At 44.4% G+C, this 22,162-nt stretch overlaps 1 protein-coding gene and 1 long non-coding RNA gene across 2 annotated transcripts; one reads left to right on the top strand and one right to left on the bottom strand.

Annotated features, from left to right (window-relative positions):
* Positions 1 to 888: 888 nt before the first annotated feature.
* On the bottom strand, positions 889 to 5,724 carry LOC146219564 (uncharacterized). Its single transcript, XR_014751030.1, has 3 exons — positions 5,625 to 5,724; positions 4,428 to 4,529; positions 889 to 995 (listed from the first exon to the last, which is right to left on the bottom strand). It is a non-coding gene; the product is annotated as an uncharacterized LOC146219564 (long non-coding RNA).
* LOC146219563 (junction-mediating and -regulatory protein-like) lies at positions 5,089 to 22,150 on the top strand. Its single transcript, XM_084694726.1, is given in 11 exon segments — positions 5,089 to 6,015; positions 12,827 to 13,000; positions 14,288 to 14,438; positions 15,318 to 15,487; positions 15,886 to 16,048; positions 16,708 to 16,877; positions 16,966 to 17,026; positions 17,099 to 17,226; positions 17,371 to 17,616; positions 17,619 to 17,835; positions 18,825 to 22,150. Coding segments are annotated over 11 exon segments (2,634 nt in total). The 5' UTR covers positions 5,089 to 5,163; the 3' UTR covers positions 19,127 to 22,150.
* The last annotated feature ends 12 nt before the right edge of the window (positions 22,151 to 22,162 follow it).

The following is a 22,162-nucleotide window of genomic DNA, read 5'->3' as shown; positions in this document are numbered from 1 at the left end:
AGGTCAGGATGTTGGTCCTGACGTATAAGCGGTATGCCTGGGGAAGACCAGTGACCCAGGAGCTGGATGGTGTGGTCGGCAACGCCCTGGCTGGAAGCAGAGGAGGCAGCGTCGATCCTGAAAGAACGTGCGGAATAGAGTGAAGGGTCAATACCTGATTTGGTGAGGATGAGGCGGAGATGATGTTGGAACCAGAAGTAGGAGGCGACGTGTCCAGACTCCGTGGTGAATAGTGGGCTGGAGGGGAGTGCATGGCTTCCTGATTTGGAGAGAATCAGGTTATGCAGACACTCGTAGGGGCTGAGGGGAGATTTGAGGTGGAAGAGGAAGATGGGAACAGCTGGCTCGCTCTGTTTAGTTTTGCTGCGTTTCAGGGTGAAGATGAGTGTGTCTAGGGAATGTAGCGTGATGTCAGAGACGCATGGGTGAGCAGAGGGGTTTAAGGTGGAGGAGGTGGACGTGAACTCAGAACACCTCAGGAAGCCGAAGGCCAGGTGGAACATGGCCTCTAGGATGTAATTGGTGGAAGGGGAGGAGGAGCCAGTGCAGGCTGCTACTAGGTCGGCAGTGAGAGGGAGCCATGCAGAGGGAGAGCAGGGATTCCGGCACTTGAGGCCTTTCATAAGGAGGGAGGTCTGACTGTTGGGAAGGGCTGTGCAGGGGGAGCCGGAGAGCCATTTGCAGAAGAAGTTGATGCCGCTAAGGTACGTGTTTATGATGGAAGTGTGGATAGAGAGGTGTGCGTGAGCGTAGGAGATGAAGCTGGTGATAAAGAGGAGGTTGAATGAGGGGATGAAGAAGTAGTGAACGGTATGGAAGGACTTGAAGCATTTCCAAGCTGTCCAGTAGGTGGAGACAGGGGGACGGACCTTGGAGGATGACGTCTTGGGTGTCGTGGTGGAGGTCGTGGAGGGGTGCAGTCATGGGAAGATGGTACAGGAAACGGAAGATCGGGAGTGAGGAGGGGGTCCGCCTCTTGTGCCAAGTGTGAATTTCTGGAGGGAGAGACGGGAGGGGGAGTTAGTGTAATAGCGAGGAGGCGCTGGAAGCAAGCCGAGCCCGACTGTCGGAGGCTGGTAGCAGAGCCAAGCCTGATGCTTTGTGCGGGCCTTGTGCCAGTGGAGATGAAGGGGGGCCGATAGTGAGGAAGTCGTCCAGGAGATATACGAGGAGGGGACTTCTGGACTCGTTGAGGAGGATCCAGGGGAGTGCTTCAAGAAACGGTCGAAGGAGGGGAAGGAGGGCAGGAGGAGGCAAAAGGAGGCCAGGTGCGGGGTCTGTACGCATGTTCGACAAGGCAACAACATGCTATCAACTGACGACAACATGCTAGCACAGCGAGCAGAGGAACGTAAGAGACTTTATAGAGAACTTTTAGTTGACCTAAACGGGGAGTTTGGTTGCATTCTTCCGTGCTTTACATTTACATTTAGTCATTTAGCAGACGCTCTTATCCAGAGCGACTTACAGGAAGTACAGGGACATTCCCCCCGAAGCAAGTAGGGTGAAGTGCCTTTCCCAAGGACACAACATCATTTGGCACAGCTGGGAATCAAACTGGCAACCTTCAGATTACTAGCCCGACTCCCTCACTGCTCAGCCATCTGACTCGCTTTATTGGGCTGATGCATATTAGTTTGATTGGAGAGAAGGAGGAATCTTGGTATGCTATCTTCCTCCCGAACTTTAGTTAATCTAACTCCATTGTGTGTGCGTTTCCACCGCCATGCCAACTCGGGTCCTTACAACACTGACCTCATTCTTTCATTTTTAAACAGATTACACAATATTATCACAGCAGCAAACCAAAGGGACCAAATGCAATACATTGTCGTCTAGGATAATGTAGCTTCATCGTTCTGCTCGGGTCCAAAACTGGTTTCATCAACACCCACAATTTACAGTTCAATACCTTCCATCATACTCCCCCTTCTTAAACCCAATTGAGTTCTTCTCAGCATGGTGGTGGAAGGTTTATGATCTCCGGCCCTATGTACAGATGGCCCTCATTCAAGCTATGGATGAAGCTTGTGATCAAATTGAAGCAGCATCCATACAAGGGTGGATTTGTGACTCCAAGAGATTCTTCCCACGTTGCCTGGCAAATTCAAAACATAGCCTGCGACGTTGACGAGGCCCTGTGGCCAGGTCCTGCTAGGCAGAGAGATTTTGTTATTTTCTTTTTGGTACTGAACTTGATATGTCATTTATGTTTACAGTATCACTGTAATCTTACAGTACAATGGTAAAGTCAATAATACTATATGAAAACAGGTATATGTTTTGTTGAAATGTTCAGTATTGACTGACTTGAGGACATGAAAATACATATTTTCATTAGTCTACACAATTGGTGTCATGTGGTGTTGGTGAATTTATTTTTACACTTTCTCTGTGTAAATGCTAAAAGTGTTTTAGGTTGAATAAGACATTGTATAGTTTTGACAAAAGTGTTACATTTTGCAAATGATCTGAGGTGTTGTGCTACTTTGGTGTAGTGTTGTGCTAATTGTATGAAGGGGTTTGAAAAACTGGGCACTGTTTTCAAAATTGTGCTTAAGCAATTGAAAAAAACTGTAATGTCATTGTGAATCTGCGATTTTTCGGGTGAAGTGTTGAATCTGCATTTCGTGAAAATGGATCTACCAATATGCCTACACACTGTTCCTCTTTCCGATTACGTAACTTCACACAAGTCTTTTTTTTAAACACTGCCTTGTAAAATGCCAACCCGTGAACGAATGGATGAAACACGGGCGTCAGGTGTACAAGCACCAAAGTGCTTAGCTGTAAACATACCAATCAGGTGTAAGCACTATAAAAGGCAACAGGTCAGTGTACCTGTCCTCATCAAAAATGGAAGGCAATGTTGCAGGGAGAAGAAGAGGGTGAGTGAGGATGAGAGGGGGAGCCCATGGAGGAAGAGTGGTAGGGAGAAGTAGACCAGGAAGCCGTGGAAGAATAGGGCCAAATTTACAGTATCTATGTCATGAAATTCGAGCTACATTGGTTGACCATGTTGTGAACCATGGGGCAACATTGAGAGAGGCTGGACAGAGAGTTCAGTCCAACCTCAGCAGATATACTCTTGCAACAGTAATTTGGACATTTCAACAAGAGCACAGGTGAAAATGACTTTTCTCTATTGTCTACAGTACAGTAACATTTAGCCTACTATGCACTAGATCAGTATTTCTTTTTTTACCATTCATTGCAGTCCATGATTGAAACAATGTACTGTATTACATTTGCTGTATGCTTTCTTTTGTCTCCACAAATGTATTTGTTGTGTTTACAGTATGTAGCCTACTACATACTGTACGGCCAATTAGAGGTCACCAGAAGCTGTCATAAGAAGATTGGTGATTCGGCCTTTCTCAATTACGCCCCAAAACTATGGAACAAATTACCTGTAAATATTAGGGAAGCAAACACGCTAGACATTTTTAAAAGACAGCTTAAAACCTACCTTTTTACCGAAGCATTTTAGTAATTTGATCTCAGAAGGGTTTTTACTGCTTTTATTAGTTATATTATTGTTTTTATAGATTTTATGTAAAGCACCTTGAGCTACAATTCTTGTAAGAAATGTGTCATATAAATAAAGTCTTACTTACTTACTTATAGTATTTGATTTTAAATATGTTCTCATCTTCTCCACAAAATGCAACGTTTATGTAGACAATGTGGAGAGGACAGTACATACAGTATACATTTACATTTATTCATTTAGCGACACTTTTATCCAAAGCATACTTCCAAAAGAGAGGGAGTTAGGACCCAAGTTAACTTGTACAGAGTTAGGGATTCCTTTTGGAGTCTTACAGACAAACGTTGAGGTAGGCATGAAAAAAAGAGCATCCTCCTCTCGTTAAGTTAGGCTGGTGATGACGGATCTTTCAAGGAGGCTGCTGTTGGAAATGGGTTACTACTGCTCAGTCTGAGCTTCATACACAATAAGTCCAGAATAATTCACTAGTAAATCCATGCAGGTTTACTTTGATGGGTTTAATCTAGAAAAATCGTTAATTGATGACATTTTGATTTTTTTCATTTAAGATGTTCTTTCCTTGGTAACATGCTTCTGTGTCAAGTTTCATGAAGCCTCAGTTATGACAGCAAATGCAACAATTATCAACCAACAGTTTATGGCTTAGCGATAAGAGGTAAGATAGGAGCTTTATGACCAGGAAATATTTTATATTAACCTACATAAAATATTGTGCCCACATTGCCCAGTAAGGAGTTTTGATCTCTGAATATCTCTGAACTAGAATGGGCAATGCTGGGCATGTGATTTTTGAACATTTCAGACTTCAATACTTTACAATCAGATACCATAAATTCAACAAAGAACGAACATGAAACTGTGGACATTAGACCAGTGCTACATTAATGTGATGCTGCAGGATACACACTCGGCCTACCAAGGCTACTGCTCCAGCTTGCTCCATCTTGCAACGTCAGCACGTCCTTACGTGTTCGGTTCAAGCCAGAGATGCTCTGTGTTCTTCCGTATCTGTAGGGTACTGCACACAAACATAAAGAACATGTTTCGGATGATGTAAAGAGACGGAGCGCATCTGCATTATAAAACGGATGAATCAGTGCTGCCGTGTAGCGATGCTGCTTCACAATGTTTCCGTTTGGATTCGAAAATCTACCGGATGCTGCTTTATAGAATGAGGGCTGCGACCGAGAGAATGAGGAATAACGGGAAACAGTTAGGGCAGATCGCCGTTTTGCAAATGTAAACAGACGATGTCTGTGGCGATTTGATTGTTTCACACTGTCTGAACAATTGTGTGAAAAGAAAGGTTGGTGGCTGGTTAAGGAGTGTTAGGCGACAAAGAGCAGGTAGGAAGCAGAGAGAGAGAGAGTCGCTCGGCAAAATCACCGAATCCATAAAGGAGGATTTAGGGTGGTTATGCTGCAAAAATATGGCTGTTTCCAATTATTGCTTTAGTGTGATAGTACTCCATCTCAAGTTTAGGGAGTAACTTTGAAGCATGACTCTCGTTATTAACAATTTAGTGCAATTCCCCAACTCTAAACATTGTCTAGGCTGTCCGTAAGTGGGTGTTTCCACGCATTGAAGCTTCGTTGTTTTGTCTCGGTATTTTGTCTCGCCGCCGCGGGACGCTATTTGTAGGGGTTCCAATAATGTCCTTTGCAATGGAGGATAATTTGGAGTCGGACTGGGTGGCCGTACGGCCCAATGCGTTTAATGAAAAAGAAAAGCACAAATTCGTCTTCATTGTAGCATGGAATGAAGTCGAGGGAAGATTTGCTATCACTTGTCACAACAGAACGGTTCAGAGAAAGAGCATTATATTAGGCAAGGATCCGTTAACTGATACGGCAACACCCGGAGCTAAGGATGATACAACATTTCTTAAAAGTCCTGTCAAGGATAAAACGCCCAAAACCCAAGCCAAAGTCAGTTGCACTGTTAAAGGGCAAACTCCCAAAACAAAGTCGCCATCCAAGGCAGCGAAAAAATCAAGCCCCTCCAAAACTCCTGCGGTCAGTAAAACCGCAGCATTCCCGGCAAGGAGCCCTGATTTCGAGGTGTTGAAACCTGACATAGACAACGCTCTATCTTCAACGCAAGACAGCGATACCTTGGGCCTGGATGAGTTTGACTGCCTGTTCAGAGAGGACTGCAGCTGGGCCGGACTTTTCTCCTTCCAGGACCTCCGAATTATCCACTTACAGCTTTGTTCCGTGAACTCAGACCTAGAGCCGTGCCTTCCGCCTTTCCCGGAGGAACTGGCCGGGATGTGGACTGTGTTATTTGGACCGGCGGAGGTCACCCAGACCGAGATGGACGACTTGTGTTACCGGTTACAGGTGTATCTGGGCCACGCACTGGATACGTGCGGCTGGAAGATATTGTCACAGGTTCTGTTCACGGAAAGCGACGACCCGGAAAAGTACTACGAGAGTCTGAGTGAGTTGCGGCAGAGTGGATACGAAGAGGCGCTACAGCGCGCAAAAACTCACCTGCACAAGGTGAGGACGTTGCCTAATAAGGGTGTAATGGTTCGCAAAATTCAAAGTTGAGTTCGACAGTGGTGTCACGGTTCGGCATGTTTTGTACAGGGCTACAACAGAAAAGTAGCAAACATCTGAGAGATGTCCATGATACATGTTTTACATTTATTATCATTAAGTGTGATCTTCTTTTGACTCTGAACAATGATGATGCTATACATATCCATCTTCTAGGGTGCCTTAGCAGCATAGCCTACAAAACATCTAGCACTAGCCACATTGCATCGAGCTTGCTTAACGTTCACGCCTCCCAGTGTGTCATGGAGTAGGCTATATAGTATTTTTCTTCGAGGGTGGGAAAGACACAGCACGTTGCATGTTGCGTAATTTTGGCTGTCTTGTTTAGGGATTGTCTTGTTTTCAGTGGCGGTTCTAGACTAATTTTACTGTGGGGGCCAAGGGGGGGCCAGTGTTTAATCAGAGGGGCACATTAAAAAACGGAAACAAATTATGTTTAAACATTAAATACTTTAATTTTGCTTTACATTAAAATCATACAAAATGATCTGGCTCTCCCTCTTCCAGCTCCTCAACTCTCTCAATACCGTGATATGTTTCTCTAACTTTTATATTTAATGGGGCAAAAAAGGCTGCAATGTCCCTTCCTCACTTCATGATGACTACTAGAAGAAGAAAAAAGTGTAAAAAAAAACAAAAAAATACTTTAAAAAAAATGTGTCAGCTCAGGGGGGTCACAGGGGGGGCCAGGGACATTTTTACAGGGGCACTGGCCCCTGTAGGCCCCCGTGTAGAAACGCCCCTGCCTTGTTTTGACAATGAGAACATTACATTTTCCGTGCCGTCAGACTGAGCCGTGCTGGGAGACTTTACCTTAAAATACAGAGAAAACGTATTAAGCAAAGAAATCACAGAAATGCTAAATATCGGGATTTTCACTGGGGTAAAAAACGGCACACTTTGCTGATCTGTCTTATTTCCGATGACTGACGAAGCCAGATTCCTACAGTTAGCAATTGGCTCTCATTTTACTGACGCAAAATGGTGTTTCTTTAAAGAAGAACCTTTATTTCAAACAATCTTAAATATCAAGAATGCTTAAATTCCATACAATTTACATACAGACCAGCCCTCTGGTGTTCTGGCCCAGGATCTCAGACCCTAGTTTAGCTGCGCGCTGCTCTGTGTACTTCCACACAAACAACAAAGGAGAAAGTTTGAAAGTTTTTCAAGTATATTGAAAATGGACCATCGTAAATGCAGTGTTCCAGGCTGTACTGGGAATGCTTTGGGAACATTTTTCATAATATTCCCAAGGACCCGGACACTCAACGGGCATGGCTGATGTTTTTCTATGAGAAGATCCCTGTGAAGTTCGACACTCATTTATTCATTTGCTTGAACCATCACCAAAGAAAGTTTTGAATGAAAACCTTGGACAATTTAAAGAAGGATTAAGTAAGACGCTGTTGCTGAAAAGAGGTGCTGTTCCAACCGTATGCTCTTCACAAACGCAAGCTGTATGATTTTGTCGCTAACAGTTAGCCTATTAGCAATGCTAACGTCTCCTGTGTCTAGCATAGGTAGAACGCTAACTACGTTTCAAAGCGCATCAACATAAATTACTTAGCAAATGACTTTAGCTAGACAAGCTGTAGTCGGCATTAGAAGGGAAGCTTCCGAAAAAATAGCCAGAAAACGAATAGCAGTCTAGCCTATTGCTAACGCCTGTCTAGATTATCTATTTGAAAGAACTGGAGAAAGGCAGGTGCTAGATACAGGATACGTTAGCATTGCTAATAACTGTTACTGACAAATTCATACTACAGCTTGCAGTTGTGATGAACATAAGGTCGGAACGCACCTCTTTTCAGCAACAGCTTCATAGCAAATCCTGCTTTACATTGTCCCACGTTTTCAAAACCGTCCTTGGTGAAATGGTTCGAGCAATGTGTAATTGAGGGTTGAACTGCACAGGGATCTTCTACTCTACAATAAAGAAAAACATCAGCCATGCCCGTTGAGTCAATATTAGCTAGACTCTAGCTCATCTGCTTTTTATTAACGCTGATTTGCAAGGAATACAAGAACAGCTAGATAGCAAAAACACCTAGACTGTAGGCATGTAATCTACCTCAGCTTGCTAAAGCAAGAGCATGGGTGGAATGTGTGATGTTTTAGCCTATAGTTTATTGGCAATGGGCCTAACGCGTGTTATTTAATATTCCTGTGTTTCATTCGAATAACCCGTGTTGTCATGTAAATCTACAATTCACAATGCATGTTTGTCCAGATCTTTGTCAGGTCATGTACTATTTTATTTTTCAGTAAGATATCTAGCTAATTGAAGCTGAGTTGAGTCAAGATATAGTTTGGTTGCTAAACTGTAACGTTAGCCACCTAAGTCGATCCCGTTTGCTTCGACAACAGAAGTGTAAACAACTAACGTTATTAAATCTAGTCAAACTGTTGAAAACAGTGTTGTGTAGACACAATAAATGTATTTGCGCGTTTTTATATGAAGTCTCCACCTTCGATGTTCAGTGAGTGCTGTTGGCCGTGTCGCGTTTTTGCTCCGCAGCTTCACTCGTTGAAAACCAACCAATCAGCTCACAGCTCATGTATATATTTATAAGCATATCATTACAAGAAAAAAACTAGCGTTTTTTCATGGGACAATTTCACAGGAAGCACCAGGGGACATAGAACAGCACCCGGACCATTTTCAGTCCAACCAATGTTACATACCCTATTCAGAGACCTTAAGGAAAAGTGTGAAATACCCCCCCAAAAAACAGTCAATGACCCCTTAAAGGTTTAGTGGATTTTTCGCACGCTTCCGCTTTGTTTCTCTGTGGACACTTTCGAGGTATTTTTGTTTTGTTTAAAGTGCTGCTTTTTACAGAGCCCCTAAGGGACATGAAAAAAAAAAATATGAAAAAAAAATATCTGAAAGTTTCTCTTGCGCACCAGAAAGTTTCCCGTGCGCACGAGAAACTTTCTCATTACGCTTAAGTATCTGGTGGATACCGCATGCACAGAAGCGTCCATTAGATCTGCTGTTTTCATGCGTGGAAATGCCTTTTAAGGACATTAAAAGTTTGCTTGCGAGTCGTCACCACTAAATTATATAGAAAGACATTAAAAACTAATTTTGAAGTTGTGTTGTCTGTTTTGGCGCAAGGAATACACCCGTCTTGAGCAGGGGTCTCATTTATAAACGTGGCTGTCTCAACATCACATGGTCCACTATGGGTGCAGGAGGATGCCCTGCACCCATATCTTTTGGCAGTAGGTAGGATTTCGGTGGGGCGCAGTTTGCAGTCTGCATAAAGTTTTTTCCTATATCTTCAATGAAAGCGAAATAGTTTGAATATTTCCACCCCGAAAACGTAACGCGTTCTGCGGCCATGATTGCAGTTGTGTTTGCCTGCAGCGTGAATCAAAGGCAAACAGTAGGCTACTGCGCCGAAGAATCGTTGTTTAGGCAACAATCTGTATAAGGCTCCTTTGTTTAATTCATGCAGTAACAAGTTACTTAAATAAGTAACTGTAATATTGTTACTCAACGTCAAAAACTAACCCCCGACACTGACACGGCCGGGAATCAAACCGACAACCTTCTGATTAATAGCTCGATTCCCTAACCGCTCAGCCCTCTGACCCCCCCATCACAGATAGGGTGAGAGGTCACCCAGTTCAAAGGTCAAGAAAGAGATGGAGAGAAATATACTGAGGTAGGGAAACGTAATTGATCAGGACTAGAGAGTGAATTAGTAACATGAAAGACCAAACAGACCAGACATACTACAAGAGCATCACCAGACACAAACACATGCATACTCACACACGCACGCACGCACACACGCACACACACACATACAGGACAGGTTTACTGCTCCTGTTACATGCTGACACAAGGGGCAACAGGAGCAGCAGGGTTTTCAGACGTAATTGATTAACATGCTGCACCCTCTCTCACGAACATTTTAAAAATATATAGTTTCCTTCCAATAAATCTATTTTACTAATGAATTGCCAAGAGAGGTTAATTTGATATTCAAAATGCAAGTCCTACCAAGCTAATTACTAGATTTGGATTTCAGAGAGCTAACCATTACACCATAGAACCTGTAAAAACAAATTGTAAAGCTAATACACTTTGTGCAATGAGGTATTTATAGCTTCACAGTATGGCTTTAAGCCAAACACTCCGTAGTTCCGGAGAAGTGTATGTGCCTGCATGGGAAAGAAACAGATCTGGGCATGTGTGTCGCTGTCAAGTCTTCCTCTGTTGTAGGCTGAGGGAGATCAAAGGAGACCTGACATTTCCAAGAGCCAAGATTCTATGACATGATTCTGTACTGCTGTGCTGTCTCTCCTGGACAGGAAGTGCTGCCTTAGTGGTCTTCCCTGACAAGAAACAGAATCTGAGTCATTCTCACACAGTCAGCTGCAGTTCATCTGTTCCAACCCGTTATGATCAAAGTGCACAAGAAAAGGTTTAACTTTGTTTAGCAGTTAGGACTCATATTTTCGAGATATGGCTTTAACAGCACCTTATGGTGGCATGTAAATACGGTCTAACCACAACTCAAGTACATATTAGCATGTGATTTTGTATGTTTTTTGTGTCATGTGTTTTGTGTGTGTGTGTCTGTATGTGTGCATGTAACCAAGTTCAATTGGTGAAACTCTATCCTCAGTGTAATAACTGCCTAGCCTGACTCTGCCCTCCAACGTACTTCCGCTCAATTTGGATTTTGCTTCTGTACTGGGTCTGGGAGCTCGGCTCTGAAGTCGGTTTCCAAAAACAATTTTTTTGTAGGTCCAATCAGCGAACAGAGGGAGTGGCTGAGAACGATGACGTTAATGTTGTGCACTAGTTTGAGTAGTTCAGTAATTCCGGCGGAGAAAGATGCGAGCGAAGTTATTCTGCGGGTTGTGGCAATGCTGCCTAATCCATAGGTTAAAGCCGGAGCAAGAACATTCCTTGCTGAGTTTTGTTGGTGGCCATGATGTTGTGGCCCTCCTCCCCACGGGGTTCGGGAAAAGTTTGATTTTCCAGCTATGGCAGCTAGCTCCGTTACAGTAGTGGGGAAGGAGTTGGCTAAGGCGAACGCTTGCGATTGGTTATGGCAAATCAGAGTGGCTCTGGGCGGATCCAATAATTTGAAACTTCAACAGAGGACCCGCTTTCAAGGAAGTTAACGTTTGTCAATTGAGAGATCCCAGACCCTCTGTACAAATGAAATGTACAAGGGTCTGGTTAGGACCAGGCTAATAACCGCCCACCTGCACCATCAAATTCCTAGCTTTTCAGTGATGGAGCAGGCCAAAGTGGTGTTTATGAAAGGTTTTGTAATTAAGTCAGAGAACCCGAATTTGAACACCAGAGTTGGCAAATGAGGGAGGAAGCGATACATTTTACGTTTCATTTTATTCTTTCCTTTTCCCAAAGCAACGTACAAATAGTGCATAAAGAAAGCACAGTCATGGCCAAAAGTATTGGCAGTAACATACATGATTTGAGAATATTTTTTACATGACTATGGTATACTGGAAAACAATGATAAGCATATCATGTGTTTTAAAGGCATTTATTGGCACAAACATTTAATATATGCAAAGATTCCCTCCTGTTATAGTAATCAGTCTGCTCTTATAATCCAATCAGAATGATAGAGTGATTTCACCTGACGAGAACTCATTCACACTTTCCAGTGTGATGATATGATTCGTAAAATGATGTGAGCTGGTCATTTTGAATAAAAATAGCAACGTGGCTTTTTGTGATGAAGTTTTTGTGATGGACCAATAAAGCTTTTATTTAAAATGCATCTGATTACTCTGCACAATAATATAGAAACAATGTGAATCAACACCACAACAACTGACTAAGCAAACTTTGCGAATCACATGTCACTGCCAATACTTTTGGCCATGACTGTACAGCAGAAGATCAAGGACGAGAAGTGTATTATAGTTAGTGTTTCGGTTCAAGTCAAGGAATGGTGTGTATGAGTGTTGCCAGTTTCAGGTATGTTTAGCATTTTGAATAGAAGTGTTTTCTCAAGGATTGCAAGAGGTTTCATTCTCGAACGAAGTGTGTAATGTATTAAACAGTGTGTAGTGTTTCGCAAACGGTATCTTGCATAATTGCAAGTGCCAAGCAAAATATGTGTTTTTGGTGCCTTTGTTTAAAACATGGTCATAAAATATAACGTTTTAAAGCTTTTGTCAAAGCATTCCCTTTTAGTGTGTAAGCAATTGGCAAAACTGTAACAGTGCAATAATGATGCTTTCTATTTCCACTTTCCATGTTTAGCACAGTTGCATTTGTTGTATGATTTATGTATGTTTACATATTAATAAAGTTTGATTGTTTGATTGGTCGATACTGACTGGTTAAACTCACTCTTCAGTAAAAATACTACCCACCATGGCATTGCTAGCTTTCTGGTGGTGTATTTGGTTCAAGTGGTGGTTATGGAAGGTGGTCATTGTGTGTGTGAGTCAGAAGACCCTAGTTTGATCCCCAGAGTAGGCAAATGAGGGAGAAAGCATTAAGGATGAGCGACACAATGACGTCTGTGTGTGTGTACATGTATGTGTGTGTGTGCTCCTCTGGTTCAACCCATTGGCACTTATTTGCTTTTCACAATGTATGCTTCATGTTTTGGCTACCCGCAAGGTTTTCGGGGCTATATCGTTGTTTATGATCATTGACCGATGCACTTTTTGTAAAACTCTCTTGTAAGTCGCTTTGGATAAAAGCATCTGCTAAATGACTACATGTAAATGTGTGCAGCTGCTGGAGCAGCACCGGGGTTTGGAGAGCATGGTGGAGCTGCTGCAAGTGTACAAGGAGGAGGACCAGGCTTATGACGCTCTGCTGGAGGCTGCAACACAGCTGTACCAGTACCTGCTGCAGCCCTTCAGAGACATGAGGGAGCTGGCTATGCTGCGCAGGCAACAGATCAAGGTAACACACAGACACACACAGACACACACAGACACACACAGACACACACTGAACTAACAGGATTTGACGCTTCTGATTGTTTGAAATCGTAAGTGGTCTCAATTGACTTAACGTGTATGCGTGTGTATGCAAGGTGCATCTATTTGTCGACAAGGTCCTGTCTCCTTTTTCCTCTGCTCTCTCATAATTATCAGCATCATTCTGTCACACCCATTCCACACTGTACTCGTAAACCCAGAGACCGTTGTAAAAGAAAAATGACAGTCCAAATCTTCAGCTGGTATTGTGTATTAACATTTTTCTCCAAACTAAAGTATATTAATTCAGACCTAAGAGACTAAAATGTAACGTCCAACAAAGATTTGAATTTGGATAACTAGTCCCAGTCTCAGTGTTACCATTACACCATAGCATTTCAGTTATTCATACAGTAATACCGTTTTTCACAACCGCTAAGACACATTTTGTGAATCCACTCATTTTCTCAAAACTTGAAACACAAAACCAAATCTTCAAACTACATTCATAAACCCCTAACATTTCTGGCAAAATCAAAGAATAGCCTCAATAACATTCAACCTGTGTACTAAGACAGTACAGTTTTTTCCAATTGCTTAAGCATGATTTCTGAGTTCTGATTTAAGTCTAGCCCTAAGTCAAATAACTGCAATTCCCATTGGTATTGGCATAATTTGGTTAATAAAAATACACTGTTCAGTTTATCACTCTTCCTTTAAACATAGGGAAATAGTAGGTTGTTTGGCCAATATTAAACCCCCCCACAATACAAAGTATCCTTACAGTAACAGGTAAAACAATTTTTTTCTACTGTTGTTTTGTTATAAAAACGTTCTATATAAGCTGCTTCGAAATATAAACCGCACCACCACAAGAAAAATGTAAAATCGGGTTATAAATCGCGGTTTTATTTCTAATCTTACAGTGTTAAGATGGCCCTGGGCGAGGCCTTTACTGTAATCAGAGAATATACAGATAATGGATTATATTTAAATGACAATTGTATTCAGCCACACATTTATCAGAGCCAAATGTATCAATGTCCGATGTTTCTTACGCTGGGATTGGCGCAATAAGAACAGTTCATAAATCACACGTGAAACCTGTCAGATGATGTCTGCTCTCGGATCTGCGCTTGTTTCTACGTTAGGTTGATGAGGGCGTTTTTGTGTCATTAACTAATTTTTGGCAGTGTGTCATCTAGTCATAGGAACCCTAAAGGTGTGCATTCTTGATCCTGTTGCACTGTGTTTGTGTGTGTGTGTCCAGATCTCCATGGAGAATGACTACTTAGGCCCTAGGCGTATTGAAAGTCTGAAGAGGGAGGATTGTGATTGGCAGATGAAGGCACAGGAGGCGGTGCTAAACATCCAGCAGTTCACTGTCAGATACTTTGAGATCACTGCCCGCGCTCAGAAAGGTATGTTGTGTCCACAGGAGGGGTTGTTACAGCTTTATCCTGGTGGAAGGAGTCTAGGAGGGCATCATCTTAAAGCAGTCAGAAGTTCAGATAGCATACAGATACACACACTCACATACAAACATGCGCAGACAGACACACTGTCTAAGTAATGATCGATGAGCTGAATTGCTTAGTGATAAGCTGTGAGCAGGGACGGTACTATAGCCTACCCTAACACACACCTCAAACGTCGTCTGCTAAGTTGGCTACCTGTTTGTCTGCTGAATAAGTAAGGTTACATTGATTTGCAGCTGGCTCTATTTCAACAGCGGACAGTGCACGTGTGTGTGTGGGGGGGGGATCTGTAGACTGCAACACCTCAGTCTGACCAGCAGGTGTCCGTGTGGCTCTGCCTCACAGCAGACAGACATGTATTCCATCTTTCAATCCCTACTCACAACCATACATGCATGCACACACGCATACAGATGCCAACACACCATACACCCACACGAGCACGCAGACACACCACACACGCGCATGCACCCTCCCGGGGAGGGGACAGTGATGTGGTCAGAGGGTGTTCTGACTCAGGCTTCTCCTACACGTGAATCACGTTGTGTTCGGAAGCCATGGGATCCTACTACATCGCCTGACTGTTTGTGTTGTGTGCGTGTGGCTGTGTGTGTACATGTGTGTTGTATGTGCATGTGTTGCCTGTGTGTGTTGTGTATGTGCATTTGTGTATCTTGTGTGTATGTCTGTGTGTGTGTGTGTGCATTTGTGTATCTTGTGTGTATGTCTGTGTGTGTGTGTGTGTGTGTATGTGCATTTGTGTATCTTGTGTGTATGTCTGTGTGTGTGTGTGTGTGTGTGTGTGTGTGTGTGTGTGTGCAGCGGTGTATGAGCGTATGAGGGTGGACCAGCGTAAGCTGGGGAAGGCAGCGTGGACGGCTGCTGTGGAGCGCATGGAGAGACTGCAATACTCCGTCGCCAAGGAGACACTGCAGCTGCAGAGAGCCAGAGAGATCTGTCTGGAGCAACAGAAGCACACACTCAGAAAGGAGGTAGACACACACACACACACACACACACACACTCTCACACTCGGAGAGGAGGGGCCATACACAAGTGGCTTTAATTATCATTCCAATCATATACAGCTAGTACAGTATACAGTCAAACCAAACAACGTTCCTCCAGGACCATGGTGCTAAACAACATAAAACACAGAACTACATGAGACTACACAGAACTAAATAAGACCTACATATTTCGTGTACAACTCGTAGGTCTTACTTAGTACCCCATGCAGTCCCATGTATTTCTGTGCTGTTTCACGTAGCACCATGGTCCTGGAGGAACACCGTTTCGCTTCATTGTGTACTGTAGCACAATATGATCGAAACGACAACAAAAGCCCCCGAGGCCTGACTTGAGTGAGGGGCTGACTGTGCTGTTGCAGGTGCAGAGACTGAGCGGCGATGGAGCGATGGAGCGTCTTGACCTCATGGAAGGGAAATACTATGACCTTCAGCTGCAGCTGTACGACATCCAGGCTGACATCCTGCAAGGGGAGGAGATGCTGCTCACCGCTCAGCTGGACAGCATTCGCAGACAGATGACCGGTGTGTGTGTGTGTGTGTGTGTGTGTACGTTTGCCTGTGTGGGTGAGTGTGCTTGTGTGTGTGTGTGTGTGTGTGTTGACTCGGATAGACTCAGTTTGCGTCTTTTATGATTTTTCTTTGTGTTAGGATTTCTTTTGGGGGGGGGTCTCTACTTTCTGTACATGTCTAAAGGAGGATGATGTTTAGGGAGATGTTTGAAAACTCCACCAGCCTGTGGGGTTCCAGCGTTGTGGCAATTCAGCCCCACATACACAGAAGAGGGGAGGGCTGTGTGCTAATCTCACTGCTCTGCTAGACACGCTCGTATTGCCCTGATTCTGAGAACCTATAAAGCTGCTTTATCTGCACCTTGGCCATCAGGTTGGAGGCCAGACCTGGACAGTCATGTTGCCATCTGCTATGGTGTGTGTGTGTGTGTGTGTGTGTATTCAGGTGTAACTGTTGTGTGTGTGTGTGTTCTGACCTGCATGTGTGTGTGTGTATTCAGGTGGAACTGTTGTATGTGTGTGTTCCGGCTTGCATATGTGTGTGTATTCATGTGGAACTGTTGTATGTGTGTGTATGTGTGTGTGTGTGTTTTCGGACCTGCGTGTGTGTGTATTCATATGTAACTGGTGTATGTGTGTATGTGTTTTTGGACCTGCGTGTGTGTGTTGCAGAGTGCCAGGACCAGGTGGTGTACTATGATACCTATGAGAGTGTGGAGGGTGTGGTGGAGGAGGAGAACACAGACCGAGAGGAGCTGAAGAGGTTGCAGCTCAGTGCCAGGCAGCTGGAGGCCAGGAGGGGGCGTATCACTGCCAAACGCACCTACCTCAAACACAAGAGGGTGTGAAGCCACACACGCACGCACGCAAACATGCATACACACACAGTAGGACTGAGGGATAACTGGGAGGTCCTTTGTGATCCTGCAGGAGATTTGTGTGAGTAACCATGGTGACAAGCAGCAGCGATGCCCACGCAGCCAGCAGGACATACAGCAGGTACACTGACCTGGGAACGGGGCTGGGGCAGGGGCAGGGGCTGGGGGCTGGAGGTTTTCACCTTGTATTGCACAATCCGTCTCCTTCTCTCTGTTCATCATGCAGGAGGACGAGGAGGATGAGGAGAGGAGGAACAGCAGAGTGAGTCTGGAGAGACAAAAGACTCTGGACAGGCTGCGCAACTTCAAACAGGTGAACAAACACATATTCACACACACACACACACACACACACACACACACAGCAACAGCACTGCCCTCGTGAGTGTGTGACTTTCTACGGTTCCTTCCTCTGACTCTCTCTCTCTCCCCCTCTTTCTCTCCATCCTTCTTGTAGCGGTACCCTGGTCAGGTGATCCTGAAGTCCACTCGTTTGCGTGCGTCCCAGTCCAGAGGAGAGGAGAAAGGGGGAGAGGGAGGAAGAGGAGGGGAGAACCAGGGCCAGACCAGAAGTCTGAGCACCAGTGTGCAGACAGACCCCAGCCCAGTCCTAAACCTCCCAGCATCACTGCTCCCCATACCAGACAACTCACCCCCTTTTTCTCCGCCAGAGTTCCCTGCCTCCCCGGCCTCTCCTCCTCCTCTCCCGCCCCCCCTCCTCCTCCGCCTCCCCCCCAGGAGGGGACGCCCCTCTCCTCTGCCTGCCAGGCTCCGGGTCCCGGGGAGGCGAAGGGGGAGACCGGCCCTCCCCCCCTCTCTCCCTTGGGGCCCTTTCTCCCGCGCTTCTTTGACAGCAGCCAGCTGGTGAATGCCAGGAAAAGGCTGAGGAAGACCTCTCCCCTGGAGGCTCACAGGAGGAAAGGTACCCAGCTAACACCCGCCTCCACATCATTCCAACCCCTTGCGCCCTGTATCCACTACAGCGCATGTTATCATGTGTCCAGTTTATTAACGATACGATTTTGTTGTGGACAGTCTTTTTGAGGACGGAACCTAATAGTGGACGGAACTTAATAGTGGAAAAATAAGATGGTACATAGCAAAGATACATACAAAGACAATAACACATAACATAATATGCGTTACAGTAGGAACACATTTATGAATGATTAATATGATAGAATGGTCTATATATGATAAAATGATGAGACAAGGAGATCTGCTCATTTGAATGAATATGTAAAAAATCCACAGAAATCCGCAGACAAAATCCTTGTTTTCTCCCTTTGTATGCACTAAAGCTTTTTAGCTTTACTCATCTTTTGAGTCTAAATTACGGACAGATTCATACGGCTGTGGCCATTTGGAAAATGTTGAAAGTGAAATGTATTTGTGCAAAGGAATTGCATTGAAATGGACCGCACAATCAGTAAAAATAGTGAGAACTTTGCATTGGGCTAACATAGCACAGGTTGGATGCTAATTCCACTGTAGGTCTAGGCTGTCTGGTGGAGATAATATAGATACATTTTTTATATTTATTAAGAAGCAAATCATTTGAGACAATTGTAAAACAAGATTCTATAATAGTGCGGCTTGGGCCGCAAAGTTTCTGGCCAAACTCAACCTGCATCCAGTTAAATGTAAGCTGGAGCACTGAACCATCATAAAAATAAATAAAAAACACGATATTTCACTTGAAGCAATGCAGCATATCAAGAAGGGTGACGTGACCGAACTCAAACATAATTTCAAAAAGTTTTTCCAAATTTGGCCCATCACCAGCCCATCACCCCAACACAAAACGCTTTCCAGCGTACCTGGCAACAGCTAAACTAAAATGAACTATGTTCGTTATATAACAGTTTCACTTGAAATAAAACTGCACCCCCCCCCCCCTCCCTCCCCCAGTGAGCTCCCCCATGGACGAGGTGCTGGCCTCTCTGAAGAGGGGCAGCTTCCAGCTGCGCAGGGTTGACCAGCGTGGCCCGGCCCCGGGCCCAGAAGACGACCCAGACAACATCCTGGTCCAGATCCGGAGGGGGGTGAAGCTGCGGTGTGTGCCCAGCAAGGATGCCCGGGGCCGGATGGAGGACATGCCCTTGGACCCCCTGACCAGGAGCATTCACCAGGCTCTGCAGCGCATCAAGGACGCTTCGCCTGACTCTGACTCAGATGACGAGGGCTTGTTGTGTCCTGATTGGGAGAGCTAGGGATGGCACATACACTCATGCACACACACTTGTGCACACATACACACACTCACAGACCCTCTCATGCTGTACATAAACTATCCTATAGGCACACAGTCACGTAAATTCACACACACATTTCTAATCTCAGCCAGTCAATGTGAATCTGGGATGTGTACCTTTTTCAGTCTCTCTGCTTATGGCACAAAGCAATTACAAGCAATTTCAAGTTACAATCAAGCTTTTAATAATTACGGCGGTCACACACACAACCTACACACACACACACACACACACACACACTTATAGCATTCAACACCACAAGTATTGCCCTGTGTTGGACTAGTGTGTGTGTGTGTGTCTTTATCTCTATCCCTCTCTCTCTTTCTCTCCCCCATTCCTCTACCTTGTTCCCTTTCTCTCTATCCAATCCGCCATTCCCTACGTTCCCTTCTTTTCCTTTATCTCTTTGTTTCCCCGTCCCTCTGTCTCCATCCCCCTCCTCTCCCTGCATCCCTCTCTCCTCCATGCCTCTCTCACAGTTCAGTGTGAAGGGGGATCAGTATTGTACGATTGCAGCATAAGGTATGTCTACAGGCCGACCCACAGTCTGATTATGGGCTTATCTCCTGACCCTGAGCCAGCCAACATTACACTGTTGCACAGCAGCCAGCCAGCCAGTCAGTCAATCTGTTTGCCAGTCAGCCAACCAGCCAGTTGGCCAGGTAGTTAGTCTGTCAGTTTGTTAACCAGCCAGTCACAAGCCAGCCAATCAGTTAATCTGTCAGCCAGCCAGCCAGCCAGTTAGTCAATCTGTTAGCCATTCAGCCAGTCTGCCAGCCAGTCAGTCAGTAAATCTGTTAGCCAGTCAGCCTGCAAGCCAGCCAGCCAGCCAGCCAGTTGGCCAGGCAGTTAGTCTGTCAGTTTGTTAACCAGCCACAAGCCAGCCAATCAGTTAATCTGTCAGTTTGTTAACCAGCCAGTCACAAGCCAGCCAGTTAATCTGTCAGCCAGACAGTTAGTCAGTCAGCCTGTCAATTTGTCAGCCAGGCAGTTAGTCAGTTGTTTTTCCAGTCATTCTATCAGTCTGTCAGCCGTTTGGCCAGCCAGCTAGTCAATTTTTCATGCAGACCAACAGGCAACCAGGCAACAGCATTTGTGTGTGTTTTCTGAGAGGGGTGGTGCAGAGGGAAAGGGGGAGAAAGCAAGGGATGGGTAAATTGCTGACATCGAGTGGGTAGTGATTATGTGATCACCACAGAACTCAGAGCTCCTTACACTCCAATGGGATGGAGGACGATGGAGGGAAAGAGGAGGATGTTTTTCACCCCCTCATATTTAGTGGTCTTGGGAGAGAAAAGAGACCCTGTTGGATTATGTCTCTGCTCCCCGCCTCTCTCCCTATCCCTCCCTTCCCTTCTCACTCTCTCTACATCCCTCCATCAGCTTCTCTACCTTTCTATTACACTTTTATCTTCTCTTTTTTTTGTGCCATGTTTCCCTGCCGTCTTTCTTGGCAGATAGAAGCACACAGTTGGAGGCCCAATAATCACTGCGTTATTGTCTTGCACACAGACACACACACAGTCTTGTTGGACTAAGACCACAGTCGCCTTTTAACTAGTCCTTAGTGTTCAGTGTGGGTGCAGCACTTCATTCGAGGAATTCACAAGACATACACACACAATCACATAAGGGAAAGTGAGGGTTAGGGTTAGCCTAAACTAGACTTGTTGAGTAACATTGTAAGACTTGACCTTCCTCTGTTGTGTGATAAGGGTTGTTTTGACCACACAAAGCCTAACCTCACAGTCTGTTATTGTGGTTTTGACCTTGAACACTGTATGTTACTCTCTCTGCACTGTTATTCCATTATAAACATTTCTACAATCAATCAATACACTTAAATCTTCCCTGAGTGGCAATTTTGCAGAGGCAGTATTGTGACACACAACCCTTAACCTCGGCCCGACCTCATCATGATCCTAGTTCTAACCTGAACCCTAATACGAGCCTAACAAACTAATATCTACTTAATCCCAACTCTGACTTGACTTTGCTTGAACAGCACAATGCCATGGACCTACACCTTAATGATATCTTAACACCAAATGAACACCACATTGACCTAATCTACACCACTACACTGACCTATCACCTTGACCTATCATCACCACACTGACCTATAGATAGATTCTTTATTGTCCTTTTTCAAGGAAATACGTTGCCACCATCTGTACAGAGCCTCACATAAACACAGATTACATAGATATAATATACACACATACATACAATACGTAGATACAGTATAGACCAACATAACTACCTGGCTCATATACACAGCATCTTTCCATACGCTGTTTACTGGGTGTTTTGTTTAAATTATGCTATGCCGTCAGGAACAAAACTTCAGCCATAGCATGCCTGTATCCAGGCCAGGGATCTGTATCTGCGACCTGCTGGAAGCAGTGTGAAAATGGATTAAAGTGGCACCTGGGGTCATGTGCAATGGTTTGTGCTGTGTGAAATGGCTCCACTGTTGAGGTCTGAGAGGTAGTGGGTGGAGAGGCTGTCATCTATCACACTGACCTATCAACACCTCACTGACATCAACAACCTGTCGACCTATCAACACCACACTGACCTACATGTCAGTGAACTTTTGTTTTAAACACGTAATTGCATTTGACATTTGTATGTAAAAATTATATTAGATTTATTTGTAGCAAGAACTTCTTCCATGTTAAATTATCAACAAACATGATGTTGTAATAATTATAGTGATTCTTCAGTCACCCAATGCATAATCCTTGATAGAAAGTTATTATGTATAGCTTATTAGGAGCAAAAATGATTTGGTAGAAGTGCAAAAAACACACCATTTTACAAACAACTCATCCTAAATTGCTTGAAAAACTAAATGTGTTCATTTATTCTGCCCCTCAGTCTCCCAGAGGTGCAGACTGGTTTAGTCATGGAGTTCCAGAATATTTAAAGCTGTTTATTTATGTCCTCCTTGCTATTTAATAAACCTCAGAGAGTTGAGGAACAGGAGTG

Source organism: Hypomesus nipponensis, chromosome 28 (assembly GCF_054491055.1).
Source record: "Hypomesus nipponensis isolate SF chromosome 28, ASM5449105v1, whole genome shotgun sequence".
Taxonomy (NCBI): Eukaryota; Metazoa; Chordata; class Actinopteri; order Osmeriformes; family Osmeridae; genus Hypomesus; species Hypomesus nipponensis.
The sequence above is the reverse complement of the archived record's forward strand: the minus strand, read 5'-3'. Positions and strand labels throughout refer to the sequence as shown.